The sequence below is a fragment of the Tursiops truncatus genome, chromosome X (assembly GCF_011762595.2).
Source record: "Tursiops truncatus isolate mTurTru1 chromosome X, mTurTru1.mat.Y, whole genome shotgun sequence".
Taxonomy (NCBI): Eukaryota; Metazoa; Chordata; class Mammalia; order Artiodactyla; family Delphinidae; genus Tursiops; species Tursiops truncatus.
In genome coordinates this window covers 22,533,738-22,551,423 of record NC_047055.1, presented here as the reverse complement: position 1 = coordinate 22,551,423, position 17,686 = coordinate 22,533,738, and the positions used below count along the sequence as shown (strand labels likewise).

General features: G+C 39.5%; 1 protein-coding gene across 1 annotated transcript; it reads left to right on the top strand.

Moving 5' to 3' along the window:
* The first annotated feature begins 11,902 nt into the window (after window positions 1–11,902).
* PRR32 (proline rich 32) lies at window positions 11,903–13,822 on the top strand. Its single transcript, XM_004328261.4, has 2 exons — window positions 11,903–11,922; window positions 12,946–13,822. Exons 1-2 carry the CDS (start codon window positions 11,903–11,905, stop codon window positions 13,820–13,822), a joined length of 897 nt encoding a protein of 298 aa, XP_004328309.2.
* Window positions 13,823–17,686: the final 3,864 nt, after the last annotated feature.

Genomic DNA, 17,686 nt, shown 5'->3' with positions numbered 1-17,686 from the left:
ATCGTGTTGAATACTGTAGCTTTGTAGTATAGTCTGAAGTCAGGGAGTCTGATTCCTCCAGCTCCGTGTTTTTCCCTCAAGACTGCTTTGGCTATTCGGGGTCATTTGTGTCTCCATACAAATTTTAATGTTTTTTGTTGTAGTTCTGTAAAAAATGCCATTGGTAATTTGATAGGGATTGCATTGAATCTGTAGATCGCTTTGGGTAATAGAGTCATTTTCACAATAATGATTCTTGAAATCCAAGAACATGGTATATCTCTCCATCTGTTTGTATAATCTTTAATTTCTTTCAGCAGTGTCTTATAGTTTTCTGCATACAGGTCTTTTGTCTCCCTAGGTAGGTTTATTCCTAGGTATTTTATTCTTTTTGTTGCAATGGTAAATGGGAGTGTTTCCTTACTTTCACTTTCAGATTTTTCATCATTAGTGTATAGGAATGCAAGAGATTTCTGTGCATTAATTTTGTATCCTGCAACTTTACCAAGTTCATTGATTAGCTCTAGTAGTTTTCTGGTGACTACTTTAGGATTCTGTATATAAAGTATCCTGTCATATGCAAACAGTGACAGGTTTACTTCTTCTTTTCCAATTTGTATTCCTTTTATTTCTTTTTCTTCTCTGATTGCCATGGCTAGGACTTCCAAAACTATGTGGAATAATAGTGGGGAGAATGGACATCCTTGTCTTGTTCCTGGTCTTAGAGGAAATGCTTTCATTTTTTCACCATTCAGAATGATGTTTGCCGTGGGTTTGTCATATATGGCCTTTATTATGTTGAGGTAAGTTCCCTCTATGGTGACTTTCTGGAGAATTTTTATCATAAATGGGTGTTGAATTTTGTCAAAATCTTTTTCGGCATCTATTGATATAATCATACGGTTTTTCTGCTTCAATTTATTAATATGGAATATCACATTGATTGATTTGCGTATATTGAAGAATCCTGGCATCTCTGGGATAAATCCCACTTGATTATGGTGTATGATCCTTTTAATGTGTTGTTGGATTCTGTTTGCTAGTATTTTGTTGAGGATTTTTGTATCTATATACATCAGTGGTATTGTTCTGTAATTTTCTTTTTTTGTAGTATCTTTGGTTTTGGTATCAGGGTGATGGTGGCCTCATAGAATGAGTCTGGGAGTGTTCCTTCCTCTGCAATTTTTTGGAAGCGTTTGAGAAAGATGGGTGGTAGCTCTTCTCTAAATGTTTGATAGACTTCACCTGTGTAGCCAGCTGGTCCTGGACTTTTGTTTGTTGGAAGATTTTTAATCACAGTTTCATTACTTGTGATTGGCCTGTTCATATCTTTTATTTCTTCCTGGTTCTGTCTTAGAAGGTTATACCTTTCTAAGAATTTGTCCATTTCTTCCAGGTTTTCCATTTTATTGGCATAGTGTTGCTTGTAGTAGTCTCTTTGGATGCTTTGTATTTCTGCGTGTCTGTTGTAACTTCTCCTTTTTCATTTCTAATTTTATTGATTTGAGTCCTCTCCCTCTGTTTCTTGATGAGTCTGACAAATGGTTTATCAATTTCGTATATCTTCTCAAAGAACCAGCTTTTAGTTTTATTGATCTTTGTTATTGTTTTCTTTGTTTCTATTTCATTTATTTCTGCTCTGATCTTTATGATTTCTTTCCTTCTGCTAACTTTGGGTTTTGTTTGTTCTTCTTTCTCTAGTTCCTTTAGGTGTAAGGTTAGACAGTTTATCTGAGATTCTTCATGTTTCTTGAGGTAGGCTTGTATTGCTATAAACTTCCCTCTTAGAACTGCTTTTTCTGCACCCCCTGGGTTTTGGATCATCGTGTTTTCATTGTAATTTGTCTCTAGGTATTTTTTGATTTCCTGTTTGATTTCTTCAGTGATCTCTTGGTTATTTAGTAGCATATTGTTTAGCCTCCATGTGTTTGTGTTTTTTATGGGTTTTTTTTTCCTGTAATTGATTTCTAATCTCATAGCGTTGTGGTCAGTAAAGAGGTTTGATATGATTTCAGTTTTTTTAAATTTACTGAGGCTTGATTTGCGACCTAAGATGTGATCTATCCTGGAGAATGTTCCATGCACACTTGAGAACAAAGTGTAGTCAGCTGTTTTTGGAGCAAATGTTCTATAAATATCAATTAAATCTATCTGGTCTATTGTGTCATTTAACACTTGTGTTTCCTTATTAATTTTCTGTTTGGATCATCTGTTGATTGGTGTAAGTGAGGTGATAAAGTCTCCCACTATTATAGTTTTGCCCTTGATTTCCTCTTTTATAGCTGTTAGCAGTTGCCTTATGTATTGAGGTGCTCCTATGTTGGGTGCATATATATTTATAATTGTTTTATCTTCTTCTTGGATTGATCCCTTGATCATTATACAGCATCCTTCCTTGTCTCTTGTAACATTCTTTATTTTAAAGTCTATTTTATCTGATATGACTATTGCTACTCCAGCTTTCTTTTGATTTCTATTTGCAAGGAATATCTTCTTCCATCCCCTCACTTTCAGTCTGTATGTGTCCCTAGGTCTGAAGTGGGTCTCCTGTAGACAGCATATATATGTGTCTTGTTTTTGTATCCATTCAGCAAGCCTGTGTCTTTTTGTTGAAGCATTTAATCCATTTACGTTTAAGGTAATTATCCATATGTATGCTCCTATTACCATTTTCTTAATTGTTATGGGTTTGTTTTTATAGGTCCTTTTCTTCTCTTGTGTTTCCCACTTAGTGTAGTTCCTTTAGCATTTGTTGTAGAGCTGGTTTTGTGGTCTGGAATTCTCTTAGCTTTTGCTTGTCTGTAAAGCTTTTGATTGCCCCGTCAAATCTGAAAGTGATCCTTGATGGGTAGAGTAATCTTTGTTGTAGGTTCTTCCCTATCATCACTTTAAATATGTCATGCCACTCCCTTCTTGTTTGTAGAGTTTCTGCTGAGAAATCATCAGTTAACCTTATGGGAGTTCCCTTGTATGTTATTTGTCATTTTTCCCTTGCTGCTTTCAGTAATTTTTCTTTTTTTAAATTTTTTGCCAGTTTGATTACTATGTGTCTTGGCATGTTTCTCCTTGGGTTTATCCTATATGGAACTCTCCGCACTTCCTGGACTTGGGTGGCTACTTCCTTTCCCATGTTAGGGAAGTTTTCGACTATAATCTGTTCAAATATTTTCTCAGGTCTTTTCTCTCTCCCTTCTCCTTCTGGGACCCCTATAATGAGAATGTTGTTGTGTTTAATGCTGTCCCAGTGGTCTCTTAGGCTGTCTTCATTTCTTTTCATTCTTTTTTCTTTATTCTGTTCCGCAGCTCTGAATTCCACCATTCTGTCTTCCAGGTCATTTATCCTTTCTTCTGCCTCAGTTATTCTGCTATTGATTCCTTCTAGTGTATTTTTCATGTCAGTTATTGTATTGTTCATCTCTCTTTATTTGTCCTTTAATTCTTCTAGGTGTTTGTTCTTTAATTCTTCTAGGTCTTTTTTAAACATTTCTTGCATCTTCTCTTCTTTGCCTCCATTCTTTTTCTGAGGTCCTGGATCATCTTCACTATCATTATTCTGATTTCTTTTTCTGGAAGGTTGCCTATGTCCACTTCATTTAGTTGTTTTTCTAGGGTTTTATCTTGTTCCTTCATCTGGTACATAATCGTCTGCCTTTTCATTTTGTCTATCTTGCTGTGAATGTGGTTTTCATTCTACAGGCTGAAGAATTGTAGTTCTCCTTGCTTCTGCTGTCTGCCCTCTGCTGGAAGAGGCTATCTAAGAGGCTTGTGCAAGTTTCCTTATGGGAGGGACCGGTGGTAGGTAGAGCTGGCTGTTGCTGTGGTGGGAAGAGCTCAGTAAAACTTTAATCCACTTGTCTGTTGATAGGTTGGGCTGTGTTCCCTCCCTGTTGGTTGTTTGGCCTGAGGCCACCCAGCACTGGAGCCTACCTGGCTCTTTGGTTGGCCTAATTGCAGACCCTGGGAGGGCCCACGCCAAGGAGGACCTCCCAGAACTTCTGCTGCCAGTGTCCTCATCCCCGTGGTGAGCCACAGCCACCCCCCTCCTCTGCAGGAGACCCTCCAACACCAGGCAGTAGGTCTGGTTCAGTCTCCTGTGGGGTCACTGCTCCTTCCTCTGTGTCCCAATACACACACTACTTTGTTTGTATCCTCCAAGAGTGGAGTGTCTGTTTTCTCCAGTCCTGTCAAAGTCCTGCAATCAAATCCCACTAGCCTTCAAAGACTGATTCTCTAGGAATTCCTCCTCCTGTTGCCGGACCCCCAGGTTGGGAAGCCTGACATGGGGCTCAGAACTTTCACTCCAGTGGGTGGACTTCTGTCATATAAGTGTTCTCCAGTTTGTGAGTCACCCACCCAGCAGTTATGGGATTTGATTTTATTGTGATTGCGCCCCTCCTACCATCTCTTTGTGGCTTCTCCTTTGTCTTTGGATATAGGGTATCATTTTTGGTGAGTTCCAGTGTCTTCCTGTAGATGATTGTTCAGCAGTTAGTTGTGATTCCGGTGCTCTCGCAAGAGGGAGTGAGAACACATCCTTCTCCATGTAGATTTTATTATAATTGTCATATAATGAGTTTGTGTTTACTATAGGTTATACGCCTCTCTATTCTGGGCATGTGCATCCCGGGGAGGTTCCCTCGTGTTACTGTGCCCCTCTTTATTAGGATATGCTGCCCACTACACGACCATAGTTTCTCCTGTTCTGGGTGGGGTCAGGGGAGAGTCCCCAGATGGTTGGGTGTAACTTGACTTCTCTTTCTTGCCTTTCTCACCACTGTCACCTCCTTGCTGCTAATGTCTGACTAACTACCTAACATTTCTACCTTAAGCATTTATAAGAGGAGGCAAAAAAATAGGAATCTGAATATTTTAATCAGGTTTGAGATTTCCTTGAGATTTGGTAGCAACTTCATCAGTTTACATTAACTGATGCACATTTTAAAACTATGTTTGGTTAAATAGGACAGAAGTCCTAAAACTTTTTGGTCTAGGACCACTTCACACTCTTAAAAATTATTCAGGACTCCAAAGAGTTTTTGTTTGGGTGGGTTATATCTATCAATAATTACCATATTAGAAATTAAAACTGAAAAAGTTTTAAAACACAGGATATAGAACCACAGGTTTCATTAATCTCAAAGCAATGATATCACATATCAAGCAGCCTCTGGAAAACTCCACTGTACACTAGTGAGAGAATGAGAGTGAAAAAAGCAAATAATGCCTTCATACAATGATGAAAATATTTTGACCTTGTGGACTTTTGGAAAGGACCTTGGGGACCCGAGTTTTCCCCAGACCACACTCAGAATTGCTGCTCCAGATGAACTAAACTCAACACATCTGTTTGAAACTAATCATGGTATTTGGAGGTTTATGAAACAAAAGGAACTGAAGGCATGGGGTATGGTCAAAAAGGTTTTATATTCTAGTGCTACTGTAGTCAGTTGGTTAGACCTAGAGAATAAGAGTATCCACTTGAAGGCTGGATTCTTCCTCAGAAAGCTAGGCTTCAAGGTTAAAAGACCATCTAGTCGGTATTTCTCTATTGTGATCCAAACAACCCCACATCAGAATCATTAAGGATTTAAACTGCATATAACTGTATTTCACTACAGATCAGCTAAATCAGAATCTTAGAGGTGGAGCCTGCGAACCTGCTATTTTAATAAAATCCCCAGATCCTCCAATTTCAGCTTTTAGAGAAATGAATTGATAAATGTGTTTATTTAGGGGAAGAGTTCATCAGAAGAAAAGATCAGACTCTGGAGGGCCAGGCAATGGGAAAGTGTCTCTTCTAAGATTACTAGAAGATAATGGAGGAATCTCACTCAGGCATTAAAGTTTCAACAGCTCTATAGTACTATCTGAAACAAAGTGATGAGCCCTTCCAGAGGCACTGGGTCATTCTGCATACGGCCAAACCAGAGCAAGTGGAGATATGGGCTATTGCATATTTCAGGTGACCTATGAACTTATTTATATCTGTGGTTCCTATTTTTTCTCTAAAGTAGCAAATCATTCAGAGAATCTATAAATCAAATCTGCACTATCAGGAAACCAAGCAACCTTCTTGTTTTTGTTTTTTTTTTAAAGGCTTTTCATTCTAATCATCACAGGGGTTTTCAGTGATTCCTGCTGTGCAACACAAGATTCTGAAATCCAATTAAATATATAGTCAAATACAAAAAGGCAGACTCTTTATTCTAACACAGCTACCACATTAAAAACAACAATGGGTGAGATTTATGTAGCACCAATTGAAACGTTTAAAGCATTTTACACCATGGGTTTTTTTTTAATACTGTGGTTAATCCTCCCCACTTTAATGATTCAGGAAATGAAGAACGGCCTTACAGGTAGGCGAAATAGGTGGCTACCTATGATAGGTGGCTACAGTGATATTTAAAATGTGTTGTGTCCCCAAATCTTCTTGCCCCTGAAATATAACCCATGGTTTTATTAACCTAACATATGTACAGTGATTTACAGATTGCAAAGTGATTTCATATAATTATCATATTTAATTTCCTCAACAGCCCTGAAATAGGTAAGAGGCATCATCATCCCCATTTTACATATAAGAAAACTGAGTCAACTATGCACAAGGAAAGGGATTATATTTTAATCACCTAGTTTGTAACAGTCACTTTTCACACACGCTTTAATATAATTCTCTCTATAATCCTACTTCACAAATGAGGAGAATGAGGTTCAGAGAAGTTAAGCAACCTGCCCAAGGTCACAAAGTCTGTAACTAGTAAAGCTGAGATTTGAACCCAGGTCTGTGTTCCTCTGATTCCAGAACCAAAGCCCTTCAAAAGTTGGCACATATGATTCATTTTTAATAAAGCTTGATAAAATGTTTTCAGCATGAATTTACACTTTCTTAATTATAAGCAAGAAGAAACTAATCTAAAATAGTTTTTGTTTTTTAAACATAGTGCTCAAGAAATTAAGTATGCCTTCAATTCCCTTGCATGTGTGTGTGTGTGTGTGTGTGTGTCTAATTGTTATAAACTTATGGTCTAATGGGTTACTGTAAAACAACTTTTTTCATTAACTTTCCTCATTTTACTTATTAGTCCATGTTTATATCTTAATTTATAATATATATCAATGTGAACATAAAATACATTAATTTTATTTTTTAATTAATGTGTTTTCCTAATTCAGAAAGGTATTCTCCAGAGTTATCATTAATAGCTCACTTGGACAACTCAACTATCCCCACCCCCACTTCACCCAACACACACACACAATTAACTCTATGTTCTCCCACTTGCTCCAATACTGGAAGATGGATGAGCTAACCATGATTATAAGCTCAGTCCCACCTTAGTGACATAGAAATAGTCTGAGCAACCCTATACCTGCAGTTCAAAAACTCAAAATCAATTTAATTTTAATACTGGTCATACTGAGCACATATTAAAATTAATTCATTAGTAATGATCACTCAGTGCTGTCCTATGACTAAGTTCTTTTCTCGTCACCAACCCTATTCGCTCCATGAGAGGACTTTTAGTCCTCATCCTCTTGCTGGACTGCCACCAAATGCCTAATCTTCAGTCACTTGCTACTCCTGCATGGGCAAGCTTTCTGAGATGCAATGCAGTTTGTATGATTTCTTCACTGCAGAACTATATTAGGATGAGTGTCAGTGAGTACATGCATTAAATAAACTAAACTCGGATCTGGTACACATCTGGATTACATCTGGATCAGATGTTTTGATCTGAGCCACCTATGTGATTCACCTAGGACTATAGTCAGGAGGCCACGTGGTTGAATGAAAGAAATACGGGCTCTGGTGTCAGATTGTCTGTGTCTCAATATTGTCTGCTGTTTACTAGTTGTGGGACCTTGGAAAAAACTACTTAAACTTCTCCCTGTCTTTATCTTCATCTATAAAATAGATATAATAATAGTAACAGCCTTAAAAGTTTGCTGTGAATATTAAATGAGACGAAATGTATTAAATATCTGGCATAGAGTAAGTAGTAAAAAAAAAAAATATCTCAGTTTCCTTTTCCTTCTTCATTTTTCTCATCTGGCTTGCCCAGCTGTTACTTAATTTCTAGTTCTGACTCTCAGGAGATCAAGAAAAATTAGAGTGCTCTGTTGAAAGAATTTCTGATAGCTTCTGATTTCTATAAGAAAATAATCTGTTTTGGAGTCATTGCCATAAATTACCTGTTTAAAACAATTTTTTTAAAGTCTGGAGCAAAGAACTTGAGAAAAGCAATAATAGTCTATTGATCTTCATACACATAGGTCCAACAGTGAGGCATGTGTTGTTAGTTGCTTTTGCCAGTACGGGTAGTGAAATAACCACACTCTCACCTGTTCACCCTTGTCACTTACCACATAGTTTGCAGGACAGCTGGTGGCAGAGAGGACAGGAGTGCTGCCTATAGTTGTGCAACTGAATATTTCTGTCTGGCCCATTCTGGGGTAGTACCATGCCTTAATTAATCTCATGCTTCTTAATACACTGAATTAAATAACAACACACCCTTAAAAATATCTGGTCTATCTTCTAGAGGTACTTTTAGACATCCTAAACTGAGAGCTTTCCACAGGCATAGCTACATTACATTTTGAAAGCGAGTTAATGGATGAGATCTTTTGACAACTGTCTCCCCAGAGATCAGCATGACAATCTCTTCATCACCTTCTTATTAGTCTGATGGAAAGAGAGAAAATCATCCTTATGTCTCTATCTCCTGGATTCTTTTTCCAGCAAAAAAGAAAGGACCTATTTTAAATGATACTTTGCCTGTACTTACGCATCTGCAAAGTTTCTTTGAAAAACAACCAACAACATCATTTTGGCAGTACAACCACATTTTTAATGACCTTGTAATTGCTGGGCAAATGTAAATATATCTCTTTGAATGGTTCTCACTTAGCATTTCAATAAAGTCCTCAAAACCTTTTGAGAGACATGAGAGTGATATCTGGAGCTGTGTCATGAAATTAGAGGCCATAGGTAATGAAAGGCATTTATAGCTTAGCTACTTTCACAGCTAAGCTACTTTTTGGCAAATCCTCAACTTCCATTACCCATTTTTTCCTCCCCAAAACAGTTATTCAAAGAAACAACAACAAAAACTATACACTTTATTACTTCATTTTCAGAGCTCAGTGGATAATTGAAGCAGCTAACAGCTTTGTGTCAAAAAGTAGGTTTTGAGATGATTCTAGTTTTATCTTTAACTATAAAATCGGAGTGCCCTCAAATATTCCCTGCTGGGTACAACTTTACTAGTTACCTGGCTGATCTGACTGTCTCTAGAGGGTCCAATTGGCTCTTTAACATTCTATTTCTGCCAAATATGAGCCCAGTTTGGATTAAAAATCTGAACGACAAAATTCCAAATTTTCCCCTTCATTCCTACCTCCATACCTGTTCTTTTTCTTCTTCTTTTTTTAAATTTATTTTTGGCTGCGTTGGGTCTTAATTGCAGCATGCAGGATCTTTGGTTTCGGCACATGGACTTCTCTAGTTGTGGAGCGCGGGCTCCAGAGCGCATGGGCTCTGTAGTTGCGGCACGTGGGCTTAGTTGACCCACAACATCTGGGATCTTAGTTCCCCAACCAGGGATTGAACCACATCCCCTGCATTGGAAGGCAGATTCTCAACCACTAGACCACCAGGGAAGTCCCCTCCATACCTGTTCTTGACATGGAATATTGCACCCACCCTTCAAAACACAACTCAAGCCCCAACTCCACATGAAATATTTCACAACTACTTTTGCCTAAAATTATAGCTTCTTCTTCTGAATTCCCATTGTGGAAAATGACAGCTAATAGTCTGTGTCTATTCTTTCTTACTGCATTCTTCTTTTATAGATGTTTTTCTCTCCCCCAGAAAGTTTGAATATTCCTTGAAGTCACTACCAGTTGCATATTTAACTTTTGTGGTATAATCCACACTAAACCAAATAGTGAATGCATGCAGTAGGTATTCAACAAACATTCATTGCACAAAAGCAAACAACTTGCAAGGCAAAATCTGAGCTAGAATCCATAAATTTATAATACCTATTATGGTTTTGGAAAATTCTAAGGTGCCATTGGCTTTGTCACTATGCCCAGCTATTTGCTGTCTATATTACATTTCACCCTCACGTAATCCAATTAAGGTGATACTTCACTAAATAGGCATTTCTAGCTAAAAACAACCAATTATTGCAATAGTTCGATAGTCATAAAAGGATTTCCTGGGGAATCCTTGCCATTATTCAGAAAAAATGCAAGCTCTCAAATATAAACTATGCAAATACAACTTACCAACTATTAGCAGGTATTAACCCAAGTTTCATTATTCCCTCTGATATGGCAAGTGTTAAAAGGGCTTTAAGGCTCTACCACAATTATATTGCTAATAATAACTTTTCTTTTACATAAGGACAAGTAAATAATAAACTAAAGAAAAATGGAAACTGAAGCTTGAGAATCAAGATATTTCTTAACAGTGAGCCATGCTAGGCAAGGGAACAGATTCCTCTGGGAGAAGTTTTGGAAACATGCCGCTTTCATCTTTCAATGAGATAAAGAAAACTCGACAGCGTATAGACAGGGACAAGGCACCCTGGCAGGAAGATGTGGACTTAGAGACCCAAAAGGTCATTTCTATTATGAGTCTGTTGCTTCACAGCAGTGACCATTTCTTTGCATTAGTATCTTGTACCTACCCCCTGCACACACGCATGCCCACACACACACAGCTATATATATAGCTGTTGAAATGTTGAAATGTAACAGCATATTCTGATATTGGGAATAAAGAAAGTTATTTTAAGGTCTTTGAAGTCTAGTCTGAACAACACAAATCTTAGGTGAATTTAAGGAAGTGGGCCAAGTTTTTGGCTTTATCCTAGAGCAAGATGAGTAATCTTAGATCAGGGGATGGCCGTCGTAATTTCAGAGCCATTAATCTGTAGATCGTTGGCAGAAAATAAAAGCTGAGGAAGTATACTTGCTTAAGGTAGGGAGGGGGAAGAAATTTAAGCTGGAAGAACAGAAAGTGCCTTATGCAAAAAGTTACAAGGCAAAATCTGAGCTAATATTTGTAAATTGATGTTATCTGCTATGCCTTTTATTTCCCCTCTCACTTGCAGGGAAGTTTCCCGAGCTCTATTCTGGGAAATATGTGTATATACAGACACACACACACACACACACACACACACACACACACACACCATACTGAGCCAATAAACTAGAAGGTAGGATGAAGGGAAGAATTGCAAATTGGGCTAAAAAGTAAAAGCCAATATGATTCTTAGAGGGATTTTTTTTATAGTGCTATTCTTGTTTCATCTTCACAAGTGAGAGTCAGATTGCAAAGCAATTTAACCCCCCAAACTCTGTTCTCCACCAAGTTAATAGTATGCACCCCCTAAACTGGAAGTTTAAATTACAAGATTAGGCATGGTACTCTGCTCAATGTTTGTAATTCCACCCTGGAAGAGGAGATTTGATAACTACCTTTTCTAAATAAAACTTCAGAAATAACTCTTAACAAAAGACCATGCCACCATGATTCTTCTAAATTTGTCTCGATGATTTGTCTTTCTAACTGGACTGCAACAGGGTTAATGTAGCGAATGCCTTTAAGTTCATCTGCTACTGTGCAGAAAGGAATCATACATTTAGCTTCAGAGGAGCGTCACAGATTTATCCCCTCCTCCTCCCAGCTCCTTTTCTCCCTCCCTTCCCTAGCAACTGGTAACCTCATAAAGAGGACTCCAAATCTAGAAAGAAGCAGTTGGTCCCTGGCTTCATTCGACCTGCCAAGCTGCTCTAAAGCAGAAGCACCAGTCATTTCTCCAGACTGAGTTGGCTTGGCGTGGGCGTTCAGCTGGTTTTCTCCATCACCTCAAGAAGGCTTTGCTGATCAAATTTCTCCATGGCTTGTACTGAAAATGTGTAAGTACAAAACTGTGTACAACTGTTTAAGTTGAAGGCAAAAGACAATTTGAATTGTTTTCCTGTGTGAGTGCGACACGGACAACGGGGAGGAGTGGGTTGCGAAGGATGCAGAAGGGGATCACAGACAAAAGCGTGAAGGACGTAAATTCAGGTACTAAGAACACTGGAGTTTTAAATGTAATTTTGAAGTTGCAAATCCTTAGTCTAAATTGTGGGGTTTAAATATGAGGAAATTCTTACTCTAGGGTGTGGTATGGGTTGAATGAAAGAAAATTTTAACAAAAGTTGGTGTACATGTTGAATGATGCTTCATGAAAGAGAAACAAACTGGAGTGTTTGTTAGCATAACAAACCTTTCTTCGACTTCTGTGGAGAAAAAAAAAATGCTTTCCCTCATAAGACTTTCCAGAGCACTCCTACCAGAATCTAAATGATGGGTTTCGTGGATCATATATCCTACTGGGACTGAAAGAGCTGGTGTTTCCTCTGTTTATCTAGCATGCCTGCGCACTGCAGCTTTTAAGGAAGCTATCTGAGTCTTCTAGGCTGCCTTGTTGCCTTGAGGAGGTGGGAATATGGGGAACGGGGTGGAGCCACAGGTCAGCCATAAAGGGAAACCACAAAGCCTGATGCTAAAGAGGCTGCCTGCTGAAGGGCAAGTGAATCGAAGAAGTGTTTGCTGACTACACCTGGGAGGAGATTGGGCTCTCCCTTTTCCCACCGTGTATTCCAGAGAATTCGATCAATCACATATTTCAGATATTTTCTGGTCACCGCATTTTCTTTTTTTTTTTGCGGTACGCGGGCCTCTCACTTGTGGCCTCTCCCTTTGCGGAGCACAGGCTCCGGACGCGCAGGCTCAGCGGCCACGGCTCACGGGCCCAGCCGCTCCTCAGCATGTGGGATCCCGGGGCACGAAGCCGTGTCCCCTGCATCGGCAGGCGGACTCTCAACCACTGCGCCACCAGGGAAGCCTGGCATTTTCATTTTTATTAACCTATTCATTTCTGTTTTGGCAAGCCTTGGAGGGCACGCCCCTTCACCCACAGCAGTAGCTGCCGATGAACATGGGACCCCAGAGCTGCGCCCCGGCGTGCCCCTCCAGTGTCCGAGCTCCATGCAGAAGGATGATGTGGAATCCTGGGGCCTCCCTCGCGTCCCCCTGAGACCTCCCTTCAACGTACTGGCCGATCTAGCAAGAGAGCAACTGGAGCGTCCCTCAGAGAGAACAGGATCCTGCATTCCTGTCGACGATTCGAGAGCTCTCAACCCCCCCTATGAGCCACCACCTGCTGTTGCGGAAGAGTCCCTAGCAACAGCAGAAGTAAATAGCTCTGAGGGGCTGGCAGGCAGGAGGCAGAGGGGACAGGATTCTATTAATGTGTCCCGGGAATTCTCTGGCGGCCCTCCCGCACTGATGGTGGGGGGGACGAGGGTCAGCAATGGGGGCACTGAGAGAGGTGGCAGTAATGCAAAGTTATATGTGGCTTTGCCAAGGGGTCAAGGATTCTTTCCATCCAGGGGCTCTCAAGTAAGAGGCCCGCCACCTATCCCCACCCTTAGATCAGGGATAATGATGGAGGTGCCTCCAGGAAATACGAGAGTGATCTGCAAGGAAAGGTTGGCTCATGTTTCCTTCCCACTGGGAGGCCCGCGGCACCCCGTGGAGAACTGGCCAAGGCCTATGCCCTTGTCGTCCAGCACTCCAGGTTTACCTTCTTGCACTACTGCTCATTGCTTCATTCCTCCTCGACCTCCAAGTTTCAATCCATTTCTCGCTATGCCTATGGCTTTTGCTCCTCCTCCGATATTTGGTCCTCCACTGCCTTCCTATTTTGCCAATTTCCCTTCCTGGGGAATGCTGGCTCCTGCATCCTCAAACAGAGAGAACAACTGATGGCAAAAAAAAAAGGAAGGAGGGGAAAAAAAAACGGTTGGGAAAAGAGGTGAAAGTTACTCATTTATGTTTTTATATTTGAAACCCCCTACCCTCTTGCGGCCTGTTTAGCACTAATGTGCCTTACATACTTGGAAATTCAATAAAGGCTCTAAACTTTGAAATATTGTGAACTATTTTTTAAAATGTCACTTTTGGAGCTGAAGCCTTGGGTTTTGTTTTCTGCTTTTAAGAAAATGAAAGCAGTAATGTGCCAGTGTTTTGTAAGTAGCTTAGTTGAATCCCTACCAATGGCTTGCAGCTGTGATTGTGGGGCGGTGGGATTGGGTTCTTGTTAGACTTGGCGAGTCCGGGGTGGGGAATTCCTACCTACCTAAGGCTATGGGGGTTGCTCAGTGCAGGATGGGTGAATGAAGATAAGGTCCAGGAGGTAGATCCAAGTCCAGATAATAGAGTAAAATGCGCAAACACTAAAAGTAGTCAGATGAGACTGAGGTGAGAGTAACAGAGCCAACATTTGACAGCCAGTTAGAGGCAGAACCAGGCTGAAAAGTTAGGAAAGAAAAGGAGCAGGGGAGATGGGAGAGTTCTACACCATTGCTTCAAACATGAACTAGTGTTTGTCTCTCAGCATTTCACTGTTGCTAAATACATGGTATAGATAAGGCTGGCTTAATAGAAGTCTGGGGACAAGACGGAACCGGGCTGAATCCTTCACCCATTCTCGAAATAAAGGGTACTATATACTCAGAACTTTTAAAGGCAAATGAAAACATTTCACTCCTGTGGAATTATTTTCTCTGACACTGCTATGTTTGTACCCTTCATAAGTGCTACAGCACCCCATTATCATGATGGCTCTGAGAGATTATCAGAAGCCCAGATGGGAGCTTTTTCAAATTCTAGTGACAAAGATATGGGCACAGCATGCAGGGTGGAAGGATGGCCATTCTGACCACTATACAACTTCATTCACACAGTGGTCCTAAAACACACCGACACTGTCTATGAAGAACCACTAAATTAGAAATATCTTTAGAGGATGATTCTTCCAATGAGCATTTTTCATGCGCAGAGCTGATGACGTAGGTGATGTAAGCAGTCAGTTAATGGTTGACAAAACCTACAGATCCAAAAGGCACCTAGCCTATAAGCAAAACCATTTATGTGTTTTTAGCACCAATCGTGGCTTCTTCACTACTCGGGGAAAAAAAGACACATGGATCCATGAAGTTTCTTTTTCTCCATTTGATTCAGAATAGATTTTTCTAAATTTACAGGTGGTAGTGCAAGGAGCACTGGATAAAAGGAGCATCTGGATAGAGCTTGCTAAGATTCCCCTTACTCCGTCCTGAAGCTGGCGCAATTCCATCAGTTCACCGTGGTGGCTTGAGCAGAAGCAGGCAGCAAATCATTTGACAGCTGCTCACTATGAGGTAGCTTAGTCCCAGCGTACCAAACACTTATTGAATTTTCAGCCTTAATGAACAGAGGAGTTGGGCATGCTTATAGTCATCAAAAATATCTTTTGAGCCAGATGTTAAAAGATATTTTGACAAGAAATCAAGTTGTTGTGTCAACGGCAGTGCTGCATCTCTGGAGAGTTGCCAAAAGGTGTGGTAAGTGACAGCAGAATAGGATACGTTTTCCTTCTCAAAGGAAGTAGCTCCGATAAACACTCAGAAAGACTTTACTCACAATTACAGCGAAATCCATGACAAATTTACTGTAACAAGAAAGTGCCACCAACACGAGCTGCTCTTTTTAAACCCTCTGTTCTCTTTCCTAATACCCTCTGCATGTTATTTTCTATGCCATTTCTAAACGCTGAGCACCTACAGCACACAACAAAAAATAACTATTAGCAAATTGAGGCATTGAAGTTTCCTTTATACCTCTGTGGTGTAGGATAAATACATTTTCTTTAGTTTATGCAGAGCTCTGTGCCTATATAACAGGTTTCAGTAAACACAAGTATCAAATAAGCCTGGGATCCTGTTGTTAAATGCAAGTGAAATGCAAATATTTTTGTTTATTCACAGCTTCCGTATAGAAATACTGTATTACCTTATTATCATAGGTGCCAGCATCCTCAATGACAGCAAAACACCCATTTTAAACACATGATTTGGGGCTTCCCTGGTGGCACAGTGGTTAAGAATACGCTCGCCAACGCAGGGGACACAGGTTCGTGCCCTGGTCCGGGAAGACACCACATGCCACGGAGCAACTAAGCCCGTGTGCCACAACTACTGAGCCTGAGCTTTAGAGCCCACGAGCACAACAACTGAGCCTGTGTGCTGCAACTACTGAAGCCCACGTGCCTAGACCCCGTGCTCCACAACAAGAGAAGCCACTGCAATGAGAAGCCCATGCACCACAAGGAAGAGTAGCCCCCGCTCGCCGCAACTAGAGAAAGCCCACGTATACCAACGAAGACCCAACACAGCCAAAATAAATAAAGAAATAAAAGAAGTAAAGAAGTAGAAAAAAATGTTTAAAAAACACATGATTTGCCTTAAAATAGCTAATTTTAAATTATTCTGGTGCAATATGAGCTAATATTAATCCTACACCAAAATATCTTATTCATTTTGGAAAGTGCACATAATTCAATATATTCAACATTCTTGAACATATATGTTTTCCCGTTCTTTTCTGTGGCTTAAATAGCTCCTAACCGCAAGAGGGAAAGAAAAACATCAACAAAGTAGCCCTTTCTCCTGATAGTAATGGGAATGGGTTAAGTATTTCCTGTTCTAAGTTATAATCATTGTCACAAGATGATTCATGTTGTACTGTTTATTATTTATAGTTCTCATTATATTCTTTGTCACAAGACTGTAGCATTAGAATTTTAATATCCTATATATTCTCTAGAAGATAATAATAAACTGTACAACTTTGACCTTTTCTATGTCCCTAAGTATGATTCATTAGCCATTTCTATTTTCCACCGTTTACAACTTCTGTAGCCTGATTGGAAGAGGTACACATGTAGCCAATCAAACTGTAGAATACTGAAAATGTTAAAGTTCGAATTATAAAATTTTTAAAGTCTTTCATAAACCAGAGTGACATCAAAATTACACGTTATTCTTCTGAGAATTATTATAACAAACATAAAATAGGACCAAAAATTTATTTTCACTGGAGTCTTAAGGTTGAGATCATGGTGCTATCTTCATCTACCATGGAACAAGTGGTTTATTGCATGGCTGTTACTAAATAACTAAGTAATAAAAAATATATATACACACATACATATATGTATGGAGAAAGATATCCTTCCATAACTATTACATTGTACTGTAACAATGGCATTGAATTATCAAGTGCTATTGACAGATGTTGATTTTTAAAGGGCCTAATACAGAACTACGTGAAATGACTCTATTTCAAGATCAATGGGCCAAAACCAGAGATAAAAGAAATTTTACACAGATCAAGAACACTGTGTCATGTCATAGGTTAATTCCATAGCTATCACAAAACGTTGCATGTCTTCTTTATAATGAGCTGGATTGAGTGATATTCCCACAGAAAGAGCAAGTGATGAGACTAAATTAAGTGAAAGAACCCATCTGTTTCTCTGTGATGATGTTCATTTTTTCTTAAAATGATGGAAATGTATAGCATTTATCAAATCAAGTCTAGATTTGAGAAGTCAGAAAAATTGTGATTCATCACGCAGTCATTTTCTTAAGTGCTTGAGAAGGTGCTACTCTTGCCAAAGACTAATTAAATATATATGCTTTCTCACCCACCATTGGGAACTTACTGCCATTCAGAAAATCTTTCTCAGCATCCCAATTTCTCAAAGAAACTATCTGTGGAACTTGTTTTCATGAAGTGACTCTACCA